The sequence below is a fragment of the Rhynchophorus ferrugineus genome, unplaced genomic scaffold (genome assembly GCF_030347505.1).
Source record: "Rhynchophorus ferrugineus isolate W39M unplaced genomic scaffold, kcgeb_rfMv2 rfM7, whole genome shotgun sequence".
Lineage (NCBI taxonomy): Eukaryota > Metazoa > Arthropoda > Insecta > Coleoptera > Curculionidae > Rhynchophorus > Rhynchophorus ferrugineus.
The window spans coordinates 14,532,482-14,548,537 of NW_027472586.1; the positions used below are offsets into that span (position 1 = coordinate 14,532,482).

General features: G+C 34.9%; 2 protein-coding genes and 1 long non-coding RNA gene across 3 annotated transcripts; 1 reads left to right on the forward strand and 2 right to left on the reverse strand.

Moving 5' to 3' along the window:
• Positions 1–55: 55 nt before the first annotated feature.
• On the forward strand, positions 56–668 carry LOC143200026 (uncharacterized). The gene is made up of 3 exons (XR_013006603.1): positions 56–245; positions 317–479; positions 537–668. It is a non-coding gene; the product is annotated as an uncharacterized LOC143200026 (long non-coding RNA).
• LOC143200011 (histidine protein methyltransferase 1 homolog) lies at positions 504–1,636 on the reverse strand. The gene is made up of 3 exons (XM_076410243.1): positions 1,101–1,636; positions 822–1,048; positions 504–750 (listed from the first exon to the last, which is right to left on the reverse strand). Exons 1-3 carry the CDS (start codon positions 1,569–1,571, stop codon positions 597–599), a joined length of 852 nt encoding a protein of 283 aa, XP_076266358.1. The 5' UTR covers positions 1,572–1,636; the 3' UTR covers positions 504–596.
• Positions 1,637–1,885: 249 nt separating this feature from the next.
• Positions 1,886–5,152, reverse strand: Tdc1 (tyrosine decarboxylase 1). Its single transcript, XM_076410201.1, has 2 exons — positions 4,726–5,152; positions 1,886–3,506 (listed from the first exon to the last, which is right to left on the reverse strand). The coding sequence occupies exons 1-2, from the start codon at positions 5,038–5,040 to the stop codon at positions 2,082–2,084; spliced, it is 1,740 nt and encodes a 579-aa protein (XP_076266316.1). The 5' UTR covers positions 5,041–5,152; the 3' UTR covers positions 1,886–2,081.
• Positions 5,153–16,056: the final 10,904 nt, after the last annotated feature.

Genomic DNA, 16,056 nt, shown 5'->3' on the forward strand with positions numbered 1-16,056 from the left:
CAAATATACACAATACCACAGGTTATTGTCTCTTTGACAAACTAGTTCTATTAAAAAGAAACAAACGACTTATTTTTTGATAGAAGAAACACTATACAGATTTGAGCGCAGAATAGTTTACCAATTAAATAGAAAAGTTAAGAGAAATATGGAAACTTGTCAGTGCGAAAAATATTATCAGATCATAGACACAGTTAAGTTATTTACTCCCGGCACTATGCATCCTATTTTCCCAAGAATAACCGGTAAAACAACACAAAAACCTGTATTAAACAAAATATATAATTCAACCTTACTATGATTTCTTAAATCAAAGTTCCAGAAAACAGTTGTGTTGCATGGGTATGTAATAAAACAAATCACAAAGATACCAGACCTAGCAAACCCAAGTTAATTTCCACTGACACTGAAGCTAAACAAACAAATGAACCCTTGGAAACAAAATGGATACCGGTCATACCTGGAGTCATATCGCAAAAGCAAGTGAATTAAAATGCTTGTCATACAAATGTAACAACGGTTTATTTCATTTAAAGGTTAGTGAATGAAAGCAAGACCCTCCATGCTCCTTTTTAGTCAGTCACAGATAAAATCTATCAAGCAAAAGTGATCTTCAAAATTTTCCTGTTTACACCATCGGAATTTGACCAGCACACTGAAGATTTGAATTTGTTTTCTTTAACTATATAATCCTCAAATAAAGATATACTGCCTCCTACACCAAAGTAGTATGATTTTGCTGCAACATATCTAACAGGGTGTTAAAGAACATGGTCTAACTTCATAAAATAATTTAATATAAATTAATTTAAAAAGGATACATTACTCCATCTGGCTTTAATAGACTATTAAAAACATTATGAAGTTTACTGTAGTTACTTGAGTTGTAAATAGTTTCCGATGTAAATATATAGTCATATTTTTCATTAGTCCTTGTATAATCTGCAAAACTATCCCAGTCACCTGAATAAAATTTACATTTTTTACAATATTCCTCATCATTAAGTTGCACATTTGACATAGTAACATATTTTAAAACTTCTACATTCTGAAATCGATATTAGTTACTATTTGAAGACACATTACTGGTAAGTACTCACATAATCTTGAAAGGTACAAGAACATCCACTTCTAAGACATAAAAGGCCTATTAAGCCTGCTCCGCAGCCTAGGTCTAAAACATGTCTTCCTTCTAAAGGTACTTTGTCCTCCACAAGGTAATTAATCAAGTCAAATGTGCATTCCCATATTTTCATACCACCTTCATATACAGATTCTTGTAAATCTGAATGGCTCTCATCTGCACACATAACAGACAATTTCTTAATTGATTCATTATCACTGGTTCGGAAAATGTTGAGAACGTCCACTGTCGCAAAATACTCTATGTTTATATCGCTGCATTGTAAGGTATTTACTTCACAATTTGCAAATATATCTTGTATTACAGTATCTTCATTAGTATCACGTAAAACTTCAATGCATTCTAGCCAATTTCGATTCGATTTTTCTTCAGTTTTTTCCACGTTACTTTCGTCGCTATCCTGTCTAGAAAAATTGAATTTGAACATGTTGTTATTGTAAATATTTTGAGGTTAATGCCAATGAACGCACTATATGTTTTGTTTGATGGTAAGTTTTAGTGTGGTTATGTATTGATACTTAATTTATTCTTTCAAATGTCTTACTATTTAGAATTAATTTATTTTAAAATGTAAATAAAAACATATATAATTATAATCATTACAAAGTTAGCTACAATTTTTTTCATTCATAGGCTTTGTTTAATCAGGAGTTTATATTTAAAATTGTTTTAATTTTTTTTTGTTTAATAACGATTGTCTAATAGTTAGGATGGTGAAAATCTCAAAATAATTGATTGTCATTATCTTAAAATACTTTTATTATAAATAGATTGTGCATATAAAAAAGTCAATAAATAAAAAAGGAATAATAATAATAATAAATACGATAGAGTCAACTTAAAATTAATAATACTGATATGTACAGATAATTATCTTAACACGAGAAGGAAATAAGTTAATGGTCCTAAATTAAATTTAAACTAATACGAAGAACGATTAAAAACCGCTACATTTAATTTCCGTGGGGCTCGTTGGGAGGAATTTGAAGTTTTTTTTACAATCGTCTAGGAAAACGTTATCGTCCAGGCTGCTTGCGAGAAGGTCGACGATATCCACGTTGGTTTGGGGGCCGTCCGCTTCATCCTCGTCCGAATCGGCCACCAAAATGGGCGTGGCTCCGTCCAGCAAGTTCGACCGGCTCTTCGATCTCTTGTACATCTCTTTGGAGATGCTCCTGGTGAAGGAGAAACGTTTCGATTCCTGCCTGGTGAGCGGCGGCTTGACGTATTCCTTCTTCTTGACGGGCACCAGCAATTCGGAAGCGTAATCGCTGACGACCCTCCAGGCGTATTCCACGTCTTTTTCCGTGGCGTGTTCGGAGTTGACGCAGAATCTGATGACGTATTTGTCGCGAACCATCGAGGGAATCATGTGGAGTTTTCCGGAGGCGTTGATATTGGCGAGGAGGTCTTGGTTGATGTGGTCGTTGCCCACCAGACGGAAACAGACCAATCCCAATCGGACGTCGTTCATCACCTCGAATCTCTGATCCTTACGGACGATACTCTCGAAGTACTTGGCCAGTCTGATGTGGTTCCTTATGTATTTCTGCAGGCCGGACAGGCCGTATTTCCGGATGACGAACCATAGTTTCAGGGAGCGGAATCTCCGGCTCAATGGAATGCCCCAGTGACGATAATCGATGGCTTCGTCTGAGTTAGCATGTTGAAGATAGAGGGGATCGACTACCAGGGCTGACGTCAACTTCACGCGACACCTCACCCACAAACAGGAACAGTCGAAATTGACCAGCAGCCACTTGTTGGGGTTGGTGTTGAATGAGTCGGCGTACTCGATGCCTTGGAGATAAGGCTTGAGCTCCGGACATATGAAAGCATTTCCAGCGTATGCGGCGTCCACGTGTAACCAAATACAGGGCTCGGCTTTGCATATGGGTCCGATCACCTGAAGATTGTCGAACGAGCAGCTCGAGGTCGAGCCCAGTATGGCGGAGACGAAGAACGGGAACAACCCGTTCTCTTTATCTTTCTTGATGGCATCCTCCAGGGTTTCCTTCCCGAGGGAACCGTTCTCGTCCGGTTCCAGGATCCTCAGGCGGACCAGGAGGATTTTGGCGGCCTTTTCGACGCAGGAATGGGCCTCTTTAGAACAGTAGGCCACGAGCTGGGGCAGGAACGTGCTGTCCTCCACGTCAGACGAGAGGTTCTTCTTTAAATACTGAATGGCCTGGTTCCTGGCGGCCAACATTGAGATCAACACGCACTCGCTGGCGCAGGTTTGGATCACACCGCCTCCCGTGCTACCCTTGTTGGAGGTGATGAAATCGAATGGTAATCCGATGGCTTTTCCAAACCAGTCCATGACGATGGTTTCGAGTTCTGTACAAGCCGGACTTGCTGCCTGCAATTCGAAGGAAGCAATTAGTATTCCGAACAAATTAATATTGTCAAAATCTGTATTCAGCAATTGTTAAAAAAAGAGAATCCCTCTAAAGACATCTCAATATACACAGACATTTCTCAACAGAATTAAATTTCAAACCATTGTTGATGGTAATTAGAGTTACATTAATTTCGGTTGAATTATTTAACTTATTTGATCTAAAAAGATTGTTAGTTTTCGAAATTAATTTAATTATATATTAAGAAAAATGTTGTATATGGTAATTTTAAAAGTTCCCATTTAAATACACAAATCCGCTTGAAGATAATTTAAAATCAAGAAGCTTTTGATCTCGGTACACTTACGTTTGTTTACAGTGGCAAACTTCAAATTCATTTTGACAGAAATTGATTCTCGTTAAATTAAGATATTGAATTATTCCTTGAAATGAAAAAGAAAGTGTTTAAGAACTTACAACGTGATAATTTAATTATATAAACGGAAATTTTTTTGTATGATAATTGTAACAATTCCCATTTAAAAGCACAAATTCCACTTGAAGACAATTTAAAATCTAGAAGCCCTTGATCTCGGTACACATACGTTTACAGTGACAAACTTCAAATTCATTTTGACAGAAATCGATTTTAACGAAATTAAGGAAGTGAATTATTCTTTAAAATGAAAAAGAAAGTGTTTGAGAACTTACAATGTGTTAATTTAATTATATAAACGGAACATTTTTTGTATGGTAATTTTTAAAATTCTGATTTAAACGCAGCGAAAACTTTAAATCAAGAAAGCGTTGACTCGATATACATCGATTTGTTTACAGAGGCAAACTTCGAGCTAATTTTGACAGATTTCAGTCTGAAATTAATTTCCGTTGAATTAAGCGATATTTTAACGCGAAAAAGAAAGTTAATTTTAGAAACTACAAAGTGATAATTTAATTATATATCCGGAAATTTAAGTAAGGCGTCTGGCAAGACGTAGATGTGACCAATATTAATTCGAGATGTGTATTAGTGTTATAAAAACAAGGTGAAATTATTGTTGGCATCCGTGGTGAGTGAGAAACAATATACCGGTAATTATACGGCGGAAAAATAACATTATGGTGCTATTATTATCTGTGAGTTGATTTATCAAAATTTTAAAAATAAATCGGTGACTGAATAGGAAATATTTGTCTGGCTATATTAAGATGGAATGCGTTTGAGAACGTGATATTTACCCAAGAGAATCCTATGCAACCTATTGCGTCGGATAACATGTCCGCTAATATGGATGGGTACGAGTTCCCGCTGGGGAAGTAAGCGTGGAAATGGGGATGTTGCCAGTGAGTGATACCGGGCATAATCTTCTTGTCGACGTCCTCCATGATATCCTCCCATTTCTCTGGCTCGACCGGCGCCTCGTCCGGCACCAGAGCCTTCAGGTAACCGGGTTCCACTTGGGGCGTTACTCGCTGCGTCTCGAGACCCCCCATATATTTGCATATGTAGTCGATCAGTTCTTTACCGCGACTCCGAAATTCCTCTACGTCCATTGTATCGGTGATCGAAAATCTCTCGTCAGAATTATGAAAATGCACTCGCGACCGTGGTGTGAATCGAGTTGGCGTCGACGATTCGCGTTCGTCGTCGAACTTAGCACGCTTGATCCCAATACCAATCTGTTTTGCTTATATAAGACGACGGTTGCCTGGGTGGGGGCACCACGACCGGCCGATACACCGGACTCGTGACGGCGGTAAGGTAGGAGTTGGGATTGGCGGAATACGTTCCTCCGTCAGGGGGTAAGTTAAAATCCATTTTTTAAGAATATGCCAAAGGAGAATCTAACATGACGCAATGATGGACAATATTTTGCTGGGTATTAATAAAGATCGAGGACGCCAACGCTAATGTTTGTCTGTTTTTTTAATTGGGAACGATACAAATCTTCGAAACCGTATCAGATCTGGCTTTGTAACAAATATTAATGAGCTGGTAATATTTTTTCTCGGGTTTGATGTTATGGTTCTAGGTTATTAAAGCAATACAAGTAATCGCCCTGTGGTCGAAATTCGACCACAATATATTAAATTAATAATCTTTCTCTCATAATAGAGCAAAAGGATTAATTTAAAAATGATATGTTACTAAAACTTGTTTTTTTTCCTCAGATTTTCCAATATAATATCAGAAATATATTTGATACATAACATTAATTAAGATAATAAATGTCTGTATATTAAAATATATTAAAATATGGTAAAATATGGTATGGTAACTATCTCAAGAACTAACGCTCACTAACATTTTTCAAATTGCATATAATTATATCAACTTTCATTAATTAACAAAGTATTAAAATAAGTTTAAATTACTACGCTACTGAACATTATAACAAAGTATTATAAGTAAGATTATTTTCAGAACTGTAACAACTTCCGAGCATCAAATGTAAGTATATACACATGATCTTTCTTTACTTTTATGTTATAAATATTAGTGTGGAATAATACATGAAATAATACATGTTTGTATATTCAAACAGAGAATATATGAATAAAACAATTTTGAAATTGAATTTGTCTTTAACATGTATATTAAAAGAACAACGAACACAATTAGGTAATTTAGTTAATTTAGTCTATAAAGTAAATAATTAAAATAATTGATAGAAAGTTCAAAGAATAAAATGTGATATAGTCACGTATCTTATTGCATTAATCATTAAGCACCTTTATATTTATCAATGCTTTAAAATGTTTGCAAATCTATCCGTTAATAATTCATAATTTCTTCTATTTGTCCTATGTGTTCCATCTAACAGGTCTGTTGAAAAGTCCCCGGCTTACCATAGTAAAATAAATTTTTTTGACAAAATTATTTTTTTTATTCATATATTATTTATATATTTCAAGGGTGATGCACTGATTATAGCGACTCTCCAACTTTTCGATACCATTTTTGTAGTACGATTTGGCCTTTGCTTCAAAATAGACCTCAATTTCGGCGATCACCTCTTCATTCGACGAAAATTTCTTCCCAGCGAGCATTCTTTTGAGATCTGAGAACAGGACATATGGTGGGGGCCAAATCTGGAGAATACGATGGATGAGGAAGCAATTAGAAGCCCAATTCATGGATTTTTGCCATCGTTTTCACTGACTTGTGACACGGCGCATTGTCTTGGTGAAGCAACACTTTCTTTTTTATTCAAATGTGGCCTTTTTCGGCGATTTCGTCCTTCAAACGGTCCGATAACGCTATGTAGTAGTCGCTGTTGATGGTCCTTAATTTTTCAAGGTAGTCAATGAAAATTATTCCATGCGCATTTCAAAATACATCTTGCCAGCCGACTGTTGCATTTTCCCACGCTTTGGAGCGGGTTCATCGTGTGCAGTCCACTCGGATAACTGTCGATTGGACTTCGGAGTGAAATGATGTGTATGTATCATCCAATGTCACATATCGACGCAAAAATTCGGGTTTTTTACGCTTGATCATATTTAAACACTGCCCCGAATAATCAACTAGACGTTGTTCTTGATCAAAAGTGAGCTAGCGTGGCACCCACTTTGCACAGAGCTTTCCCATACCGAAATATTCGTAAATGATATGATGTATATGTTCAGTTGATATCTTTAGAGTGTCTGCTATTTCATGAGTGTCTACTAATTTATTCATAATTATTATATGTAAACAAAAATCACGCCTTATTTATTTTTTCAAAAGTTTTACGAAATAATCTGAGATGTACACTACGGTATAACGTAAAACTTTGTTTGCTCTTATAGGAGCATCTGGACTGAAGTTATAGAGTCAAGTAAGTAACGGTAAGTAATGAGCAGAAAGGGAGTACTGGCTGAACGAATACAAACTTTACCATTACTTTCTGACGTTTGTTCAAATGTCGATTTTTACTTGTTTCGAACACCCTAGTTGTGGGTTAGGAACTATGGAAATAGGCATCATTCAAAATCATTTTCTTCTCGCCCTTATAGATAGATCATCTTTAGTTTTTCTTCTATAGTTTTCATTTATCAATTGCTTTCTACTTTATCTTATGTCCCACGTAGAAATTAACAACTCACCAACAAACGAGGAATTAAAATTCTATGAAACAATTTTATAACTATTAATATTCTATGCAATATTATATTACCTGCAATATTCGGTTAGTGCTATGTTAAGAAATGCATTTACTAATGAAATATGAAATGAATCAGAAGTCAACACCACTAAAATTTATAGAAAAAATTTAACATTTAGAATTACCTCTAGTACAATGATATAGTATGTTCATAGATATGTAACTCAATATATAATGTAAATTTATCTCCAAAATATAAATGTTATATAAAAATAAATATATCTATAAAATATAAATATTATATACATACATACAAAACCATAAGCAAAAAACGTTGGTGCATTGCAAATCAAAATTACCTCCTCCGTCCTTTTTCCTTTTTCATATTTGTTTAGTGCCATCAATTTAATAGGATCTATCAGAGTTCTGTTATTTTGTTTTCTTATACTGAAAGCAAACTTTGAGTCTTTTTCTCTTAATATTCTGTTCACCTGTTTTACTCAAAGGTACCTTGTTAGTACTTTTAATATTTTATCCGAAAGATCATTATGGAATGTACAATTGAAGGGTTTTAAATTTACTTTTTTTAAAAAAACATTTGATAAAAATTTTATTATATTTTCGACGCGGCAAAATCGCTGGCCTTATTTATTTTTTCAAAAGTTTTACTAAATAACCTGAGATATACACTACGGTACAACGTAAAACTTTGTTTGCTCATATAGGAATATCTAGACTGAAGTTATAGAGTCAAGTAAGTAACAGTAAGAATGAGCAGAAAGAGGGTACTGGCTGAATGAATACAAACTTTACCATTACCTTCTGACGTTTGTTCAAATGTCGATCTTAATTGTTTCGAACACCCTAGTTGTGGGTCAGGAACTATGGAAATAGGCACTACAAATATAGTAAGACAGTTTAGAACTTAGACTCATTCAATTTACCCTCTATATCATTTTGATTTTGATCCAGTTCCATTTATACATATTATGGGCTCGTGGTATTATTTTCGCCATCACTAAATTGTTCATAAGTACTTAAAGGTAAATTTTAAATGTATCACAAAAATGTCTGACATGGTAACGATCATAAATCCGTTTCATGCTTAACCAAACCAGTTTAGGATTTTTAATGTTTTCTACTCATGTCTTAAAAATTGCCGGGTACTTTTTTAACGGAAAACGATGATGCTTTTCCTCACTATCTGTGCATCCGGGCACACAACACTTCCTAGAACGATAATGCATTTCAACTACCAACTGTATGTACTAATAAAATAAAATAATAATTTAATATGTAAACGTTATAAAAAGCTAACCAATCAGATCCGGTCGCGGCTCTTACCATAGCGAATAAATCAAGTAATATGTTAAAGCTAGTGACATATACATGTTGGACTTCGCGAAACATTTCCCCAAAATTTCCGATGAAGTTAAATCTCTATTTCTCTGTGGATTTTTGGAGGATTTTTGGAGGAACAATTTTTGGAGGATTTTTGTTATTCCCGAATTTTGTTAATCTATGTTGCGATAAAATTTTCACATATGCCGGGTTTTTCTTTCACAGCTGTATATACCTTCCGATAAAGCGGGCACATTAATTTGTTTTCTCTGTAGAAAATGTTAAATAAAACTTAAATATAACTGTAGAACAAACCTGCCATAACCCTTTAATAGTTCCAACAATACGGGATTAACATAAAGTAACACAAAATCTTAAATAACACTAGTTAAAATTGAATTCGTTTAATAACGTTTAATTTGTGTAACCCTTTTCGTTTTAATATCGTTTCAAATGTAATAAAACAAACACTGACTTAATTTTAACGAGCACTAGCCTTTATTTTATTTTATAAACTTTTTTAAAAACCGAATCGGCGAGCTAAACTCTTAACCCGCACGGCTACCCACTGGGTTTGTTTATATATTTTGTGTCACCAATCTGACGGCTATTCCTGGTTGCTTGATTTGGGCATTTTTCGTTTTATTAAAATATATTTAAGTATAGTGCATATTACACAAAAATATTAGTAACCGTACCAAATTTCACGCCTTCAGATTCTCCCGTTTTCGCTAAGCCGATTATTATATAGGTGTTATGTGCCTTAAATAATTGGTGTGTGATCTAATGGTTTTGCTTGAAGGGACAATTTATTACACAAATTAGATTTAGTTTTTCCATCTTTTTTGAAATAAAAAAAATGGAAACATAAAGTGTTTTAGTCTCCTTTTTACTAACCAGAGTTTATCTCTACTGGACCTATTGTTTAACGTGGGCTCCGAACTACTATCCGCAGCATTAAGGCCGACTAACGAGTGACCCAGTTGGAGATCGTCCGGCTTTACCCAGCCTGGTTACTGGCGTAACTGTGATCATTTTCCTTGTCCCATTTTGCACAATCTCAAACTGTAATCGGTTTTATTCTTTTCAACAGGAGTTTCTCAAATATCTTAAATGTTACTGTTAGCAGTGAAGTAGGTCTATAGACTTTTATTTCATTTTCCAGGTTTTGAGATCATGATAATTTTCCATTTTTTAAACGTCTGGGACATGTGAGTACATATGTTTGTTCGTCCTCTTTATTTTTTTGTCTGTTATTTTTGTTGGCTACTACTTTTAGTTTATATTCCAATTGGTTTGTCTTTAACATTGTCTCTGCATCTATGCATCATTATCGGACTTATTAATGTATTGAAGATTCTCATGGTAGTTTATTTTTTGTGCTGGGTTTACTTTTTAATACTTTTTATTTGCATGTTCTGATGCTGTTACTTTCTCTTTTATGTTTGTCTCCTTATCTTGATCACCTGACACTGTAACTCCAAGATATTTAAGATTTTCTACTCTCTCATATTGTTTCCCCTTTTCTGTTTTTCTTCTTGTGTTGCTATTATTATTATTTTAGTTTTCTGTCTCTTTACTCTTAGTTGCAGGTTTAGCCCTTCTGTTATTTAATTCTTTAATATATTTTCTAGTAAATATGTTCTTCCGGTTATTGTAATTGGGTCAGTTGTCTAATTCTCCATCTTATGATCGCATGTCGACATATGTGACAGAAAAAGTATATCTTTTTTACTCCCTATGTATTCAAAATTCTTTCGTTTCCTTTTGTGTTATTACTCTGATGATGGTTGTTTTTTAGGACTCATTATAAGTTTCCTTAGATTGGCTGTTGACAAATGAACGATTGATTATTGACGCATTGTTTATTTATTTGGATTTTATATGTACGTATCATCATAATAACATTATGTGAAATATATTTACTATGATAGATCATATCAAAATCATCCTAAACGAATTATTAGGTGCTTGCATTTATTCCCATCATTTTTTCATTTTAAAAAGTCATTTATTGAGAAAAATCGATACAATATATATAGCCAATATAATTTTTTTTCATTTTCTACAACTTTCTCCCATTTTTTTTGCATGCAAGGGAACGAAGCGATATAATCAGCATCGGCGATCAATTTTCGCATTTCTTTACCACTTCTAAATCATGTGCCAGCCAGGTCATATTATATTGATCTTAATAAATGGTAATCGGAAAGTTGAAATGCGAATGTTGAATCGATTCGAAATGACAGTTCTTTTTGAAACATTTCAGAAATCGTTGATTAAGACAACTGCTAAGCTGTCTGAAAGTTCGTCGTTGATACGGATTTTCGTCCGATAAGTCTTGCTCTTGACTTCGGACTTTTTTGGGCCTTCAAACCGTTCTTTGCCATTGACTTCATAATCACCACCTTTAAATACCTGAAACCAAAATCGACAATCGGAATATAATGGAGCAGTATCATTCATTAGTTTCTAAAAGTGTTTGATGGGCTTTCGGTTTGATCGCTGATCAAAATGCATGCAAGCCCCTAATAATAAAAATGACTGGAACGCTTAAGTTATGGTATTACGGGGATTATGATCTTTCCTGCAGACGAGAAATCGTTACTTTGGTCGATGTCATTTGATTAAAATGATATTAAATATAAGATGGGGCAAAAATCCCGCTACCGCTTTAACCGTTATGTTGTGTAGACGTCCAAATTTTATTACGAATAAACATACGCGACAAGAACGAGCAGAAATCGTGACAATATTTATTGAAATTAATCGTTCCATTATTGTCACGCAGTGGAAATTGCGTCTAAAATATCCTGGTGCCTCACAAAACCACAGTTTATCGTTTACATGCTAATTTTTAGACAGTACGGTACGGCAGCAGACAGGCCTCGTTCTGGAAGACAACGGACGTCTCGTAACGCTGAAAATGTGGCTCATCAATTCGAAGACGTGGTTCCCAGTTAACATTTCTCTGCACGCAGTTTAAGGCAAATTTTGAAAACTGATTTTAAAATGTTCCCTAACAAAATTCTGTTAGTCTAATAATAGCTACCAAGAGATCCTTATCAACGAGTTTAGTACAGTAATGCAATCGTAAGACTGTCTGGGGATATTGAAGATTTTTCGCCTAAACAGTCAGTTTTGGGGGACACAGAATCCTCATTTAATTCATGAAACGCAATAAGTATGGGACTATAGAACAAGTGCATAGACTTGTAAACAAAATAAACACTGACCTAAATGCCAAAAGATATTGTTCGGTTGCTTTTCTAGATATATCTCAGGCTTTTGACAAAGTATGGCATACGGCCTTTCAGGTTAAACTAAAGAAACTTCTCCCTCATCCGGACTATCAGTTACTAAAATGGTATCTTAATGATAAATATTTTATTGTAAATCAAGGCGATGAACATACCGAATTAAATCCCATATATTCAGGAGTTCCGCAAGGTAGTGTACTGGGTCCAGTACTGTATCTTCTGAATACCAATCTGCCCACCAAAAAAATAACTACTGTGGCAACATACGCAGACGACACATCAATCTTAGCATCCTATGGAGATCCAGTCACAGCATCAATAAACCTATAAACCCACCTGGAGCAAATACAATTTTGGTTGAAGAGATGGCCCATTGAAGTCAATGAAACAAAAACCACGCATGTGACGTTTACCCTGCGTAGATCCATGTATTCGCATGTATGTCCATCAGGGAATATCAATCATCGTCAACTCCCCCAAGCAGAGCCTGTTAAATATCTTGGTATGCACTTAGATCGACGTCTAACCTGGAAGAAGCACATACTCTCTAAACGGAAACAACTTGGACTAAAATTATATCAAATGTATTGACTCATCGGGCGCAAATCCAAGTTATCATTGGATAACAAGGTGTTGCTGTATGAGTCTATACTCAAGCCTATTTGGTCATATGGAATCCAACTATTGGGAACCGCTAGCAAATATAATATATCCATCATTTAACGGTTCCAAAATAAAGTGTTGCGTGCCATTGTTGATGCTCCGTACTATATTTCTCTCCTTTCTCCGTCTTTATTTCTCTAATCACAAAGAGTTAAAAAAAATTCATGACACATCACTGCATCCACTAAAAACAACTGCATGGTGTAGTATTCTTGCTGGAAACATCATTGAAGCCTATTTTTGAAAATGACCAAGGTGTTGCTGTTACTTTTACTGCTGAATGGTACCAAGATATGATTCGAGATTTTCTTGTGCCTGAAATGGAAGAGCAAGGACTAGAGGACATGTTGTTTCAGAAAGTCGGTAGTGGGACTTTTGCCCCCACGTTGTATATGTCTTAATTTATACGGTTTTCTCCGCAATTTTATATCATATAAAAAATATAACGAACATAATTTTCGATATATTATCTATTGTTTTAGGTCAGCTGAAGTAATGCTTCAGATAATGAATGTGAATAGCGCCTTAAAAAAAACTTGCAGCCTTTATTTGCAGTTACAGTTTAACAGTTATTTAAGCGAGGTTTTAAAGATTCAAACGTAAAACAGCAAGTTGCTGGAAATCATCGATATTTCTAGTTTTCCTTTAATTCGACTTTAGAGCTTTTGTATTATAATTGAAGACTCTACTTTTGATATAACCTTATAAAACAAATGATGAAATAATTTCAATCCACAATAGAATTCCATGTTTCTCCAATTTTGGTAATTGACTGTTTATATTGTCTGCATTATTCATTTTTATGTCCATATTTAACTCGTATTGAAATCAACCAGCAATCGCCAATATTTAACCAATGAATTGTTTATATAAATTCAGTTTATCAAATAAAGTTATATCAGAATATATAATAAACTCGAGTATCTCCCATAATTCTTTGAACTGAGAAAATTACGCTGAAAATTGAGGATTTTTTTACGGAATAAAACTGCTTACCGTCTTTTGATTGCGTCGGTTTTTCGTGAAAATTTAAATTTCTGATAATGTTTTTGAAGTTTGGGAAATACTTTATACAACTTTCAGGTTAAGTATGTGTGTATGTTTGTTATATGGCGTGAGTGATGCGGCATTGGTTATTTTAAGATATCGATCGGGTGTTTGCTGTCGCGTTGTGTTTACAGCATAATGTTTTCGTTTATATTAGCATAGGATTGAACCGGCAGTATTATATGTGTAGTCGTTCCAATGATTGGTCATTTATATGCGCTTCATATAAAGTAAAATCGTTTCAAAATAAATTAAAAGTATTAGAAGAAACCTACAAAAATTGAGCGGAATCAACTTACATATCGAGAAAAGAAGACAGGTTTGATTGGTAATTGTTCTGCAGGTAATCGAAGCATTCCTTGACGTAGTTAAGTGGCAAAAGTACCGCAATTTAAGCTGTATAGCCACCGAAGGTGGATTGAAATTGCTCAAAGTCCCCTAGCTATACAATATTAAAATTACGAAACATCCATGCTTTGAACAACACCCCTAGTTCGTGGATTCTTGGTAAAATCCTAATTCAGGCCAATTGGAGTAGATGAGCTGCTCAGCCGTATACTGTTGGAATTTGGAGTAATGGAATACCATAGAATGTGATAGAACTAGTAGTGTTCGGTTTCCTTGGAAAATATCATCATAATTTCCAAGATAATGGAAACATGTATTTGTTAAAAGTATTGGCCATTTGATTCTATACATCTTGCCAATCTTTTGGCCAATTTATGTATGCTATCCCAAAAAAATGTTTGATCTTTTGAGCAAAACCATTCATCGAGCCATTTTCTAACTTCTTCTTCACTCAGCGAAGTGCTACGCGTCTCTCATTGATGCGAAAATTTGATAATGGGACGAGGCAAGATCTGGAGAATACGGCTGGTGCGATAATATGTCCCATCCAAGCACCTTCAACGCTTCCTTGACCGGTTTTGATTTATGTTTATGAGACGGTTTCGTTTTCTTCGGGCCGATTCTGAACGTTTTTCGATCAATGCATGCTTAAAATTGATCACTTGTTGTCGATAGCGATCACTATTAACTGTTTCACCAGGTTTCAGCAGTTCGTAATAAACCACGCTACTCTGGCCCCTTCAAACACAGAGCATTTTCTTATGACCAAAACGATTTGGTCTTCGAGTCGATCGGCCGTCTTCGTTAAGTGATAATCATAATTTTTTGCGCTTAGGGCTTTCAAAATATACCCAGTCACTATTCGATGCAGAAATGACTGTTGATCATACCTTTCAAGCAGCATTTTACGGACGATTTTTAAATTTTTAATTTGCCTTTCATTCAATTGATGTGGCACCTATATTCCCATATTTTGGATTTTCTCCATTGCTCGTAATTGATCCCTAATCATTTAACGCTTCTGCCGATTGTTTTTGAGTTTGGGTTGGGTCTTCATCCAATAACTCTTGCAGTTTCGCATATTCAAACTGTTTCGGACTACCAGAACGTTCTTTGTCTTGGATTTCGATACCACGCCTCACATGTTTTTACCATAGTACCTTTAAATATATACTTTAAATAGTTTCTGTTCGAAACAACTTGATCCTCGATAGCTAGCCACCGTCAGTTTCCGGATATGAGGATAATATTAACTTATCCGAGATATTTAGGTATGATATTAATCGTTATTCGTTCTTCTTTATATAAAGGTTCAGCTTAGTGTATTTTTCTCCTAGAATTCTAACATTATAATGCGCATTATACGTTCACTTACGGATACTCTTTTTTTTGCATTGTTTTACTAATTTTGCTCTATACAAGCAAGTATTGAAACCTATATAGACATACGGAATTCAGTTATGGGGATGTTCCGCGAATAGTAATATAAATATAATACAAGTTTTTCAGAACAATGTCCTAAGAAATATTGTACTTACGTCCTGATACTACAGGACTAATTGCTTACACCGAGACCTTCATATACTGACTGTCGCTCAGGAAATCAAGAGAATCGCAACGAGACATGAGGAAAGACTCAGAGAAAGACTCAAAAGACTTGTGTAGTGTAGTGTAGTGTAGTGTAGTGAGATGTATTTAATACAAATACAGAAGTGGTGATACATAAACATTATTAGAGATTAAGATAAGGCCGATGGGTCCTCCTTGATATATACATAGATATAAGTTATTGTAAAGACGAATTGTAGGTTAGTCGGCAGCGA

Excerpts from the sequence above, each read along its gene's own strand:
- Tdc1 (XM_076410201.1), bottom strand. The coding sequence starts at position 5,040 with ATGGACGTAGAGGAATTTCGGAGTCGCGGTAAAGAACTGATCGACTAC. Across the intron at positions 3,507-4,725 it reads GTTGCATAGGATTCTCTTGG|GCAGCAAGTCCGGCTTGTAC; the intron begins GTAAATATCACG and ends TTCGAATTGCAG.
- LOC143200011 (XM_076410243.1), bottom strand. The coding sequence starts at position 1,571 with ATGTTCAAATTCAATTTTTCTAGACAGGATAGCGACGAAAGTAACGTG. Across the intron at positions 1,049-1,100 it reads CTTGTACCTTTCAAGATTAT|AATGTAGAAGTTTTAAAATA; the intron begins GTGAGTACTTAC and ends TATCGATTTCAG. Across the intron at positions 751-821 it reads TTAAAGCCAGATGGAGTAAT|ATATGTTGCAGCAAAATCAT; the intron begins GTATCCTTTTTA and ends ACACCCTGTTAG.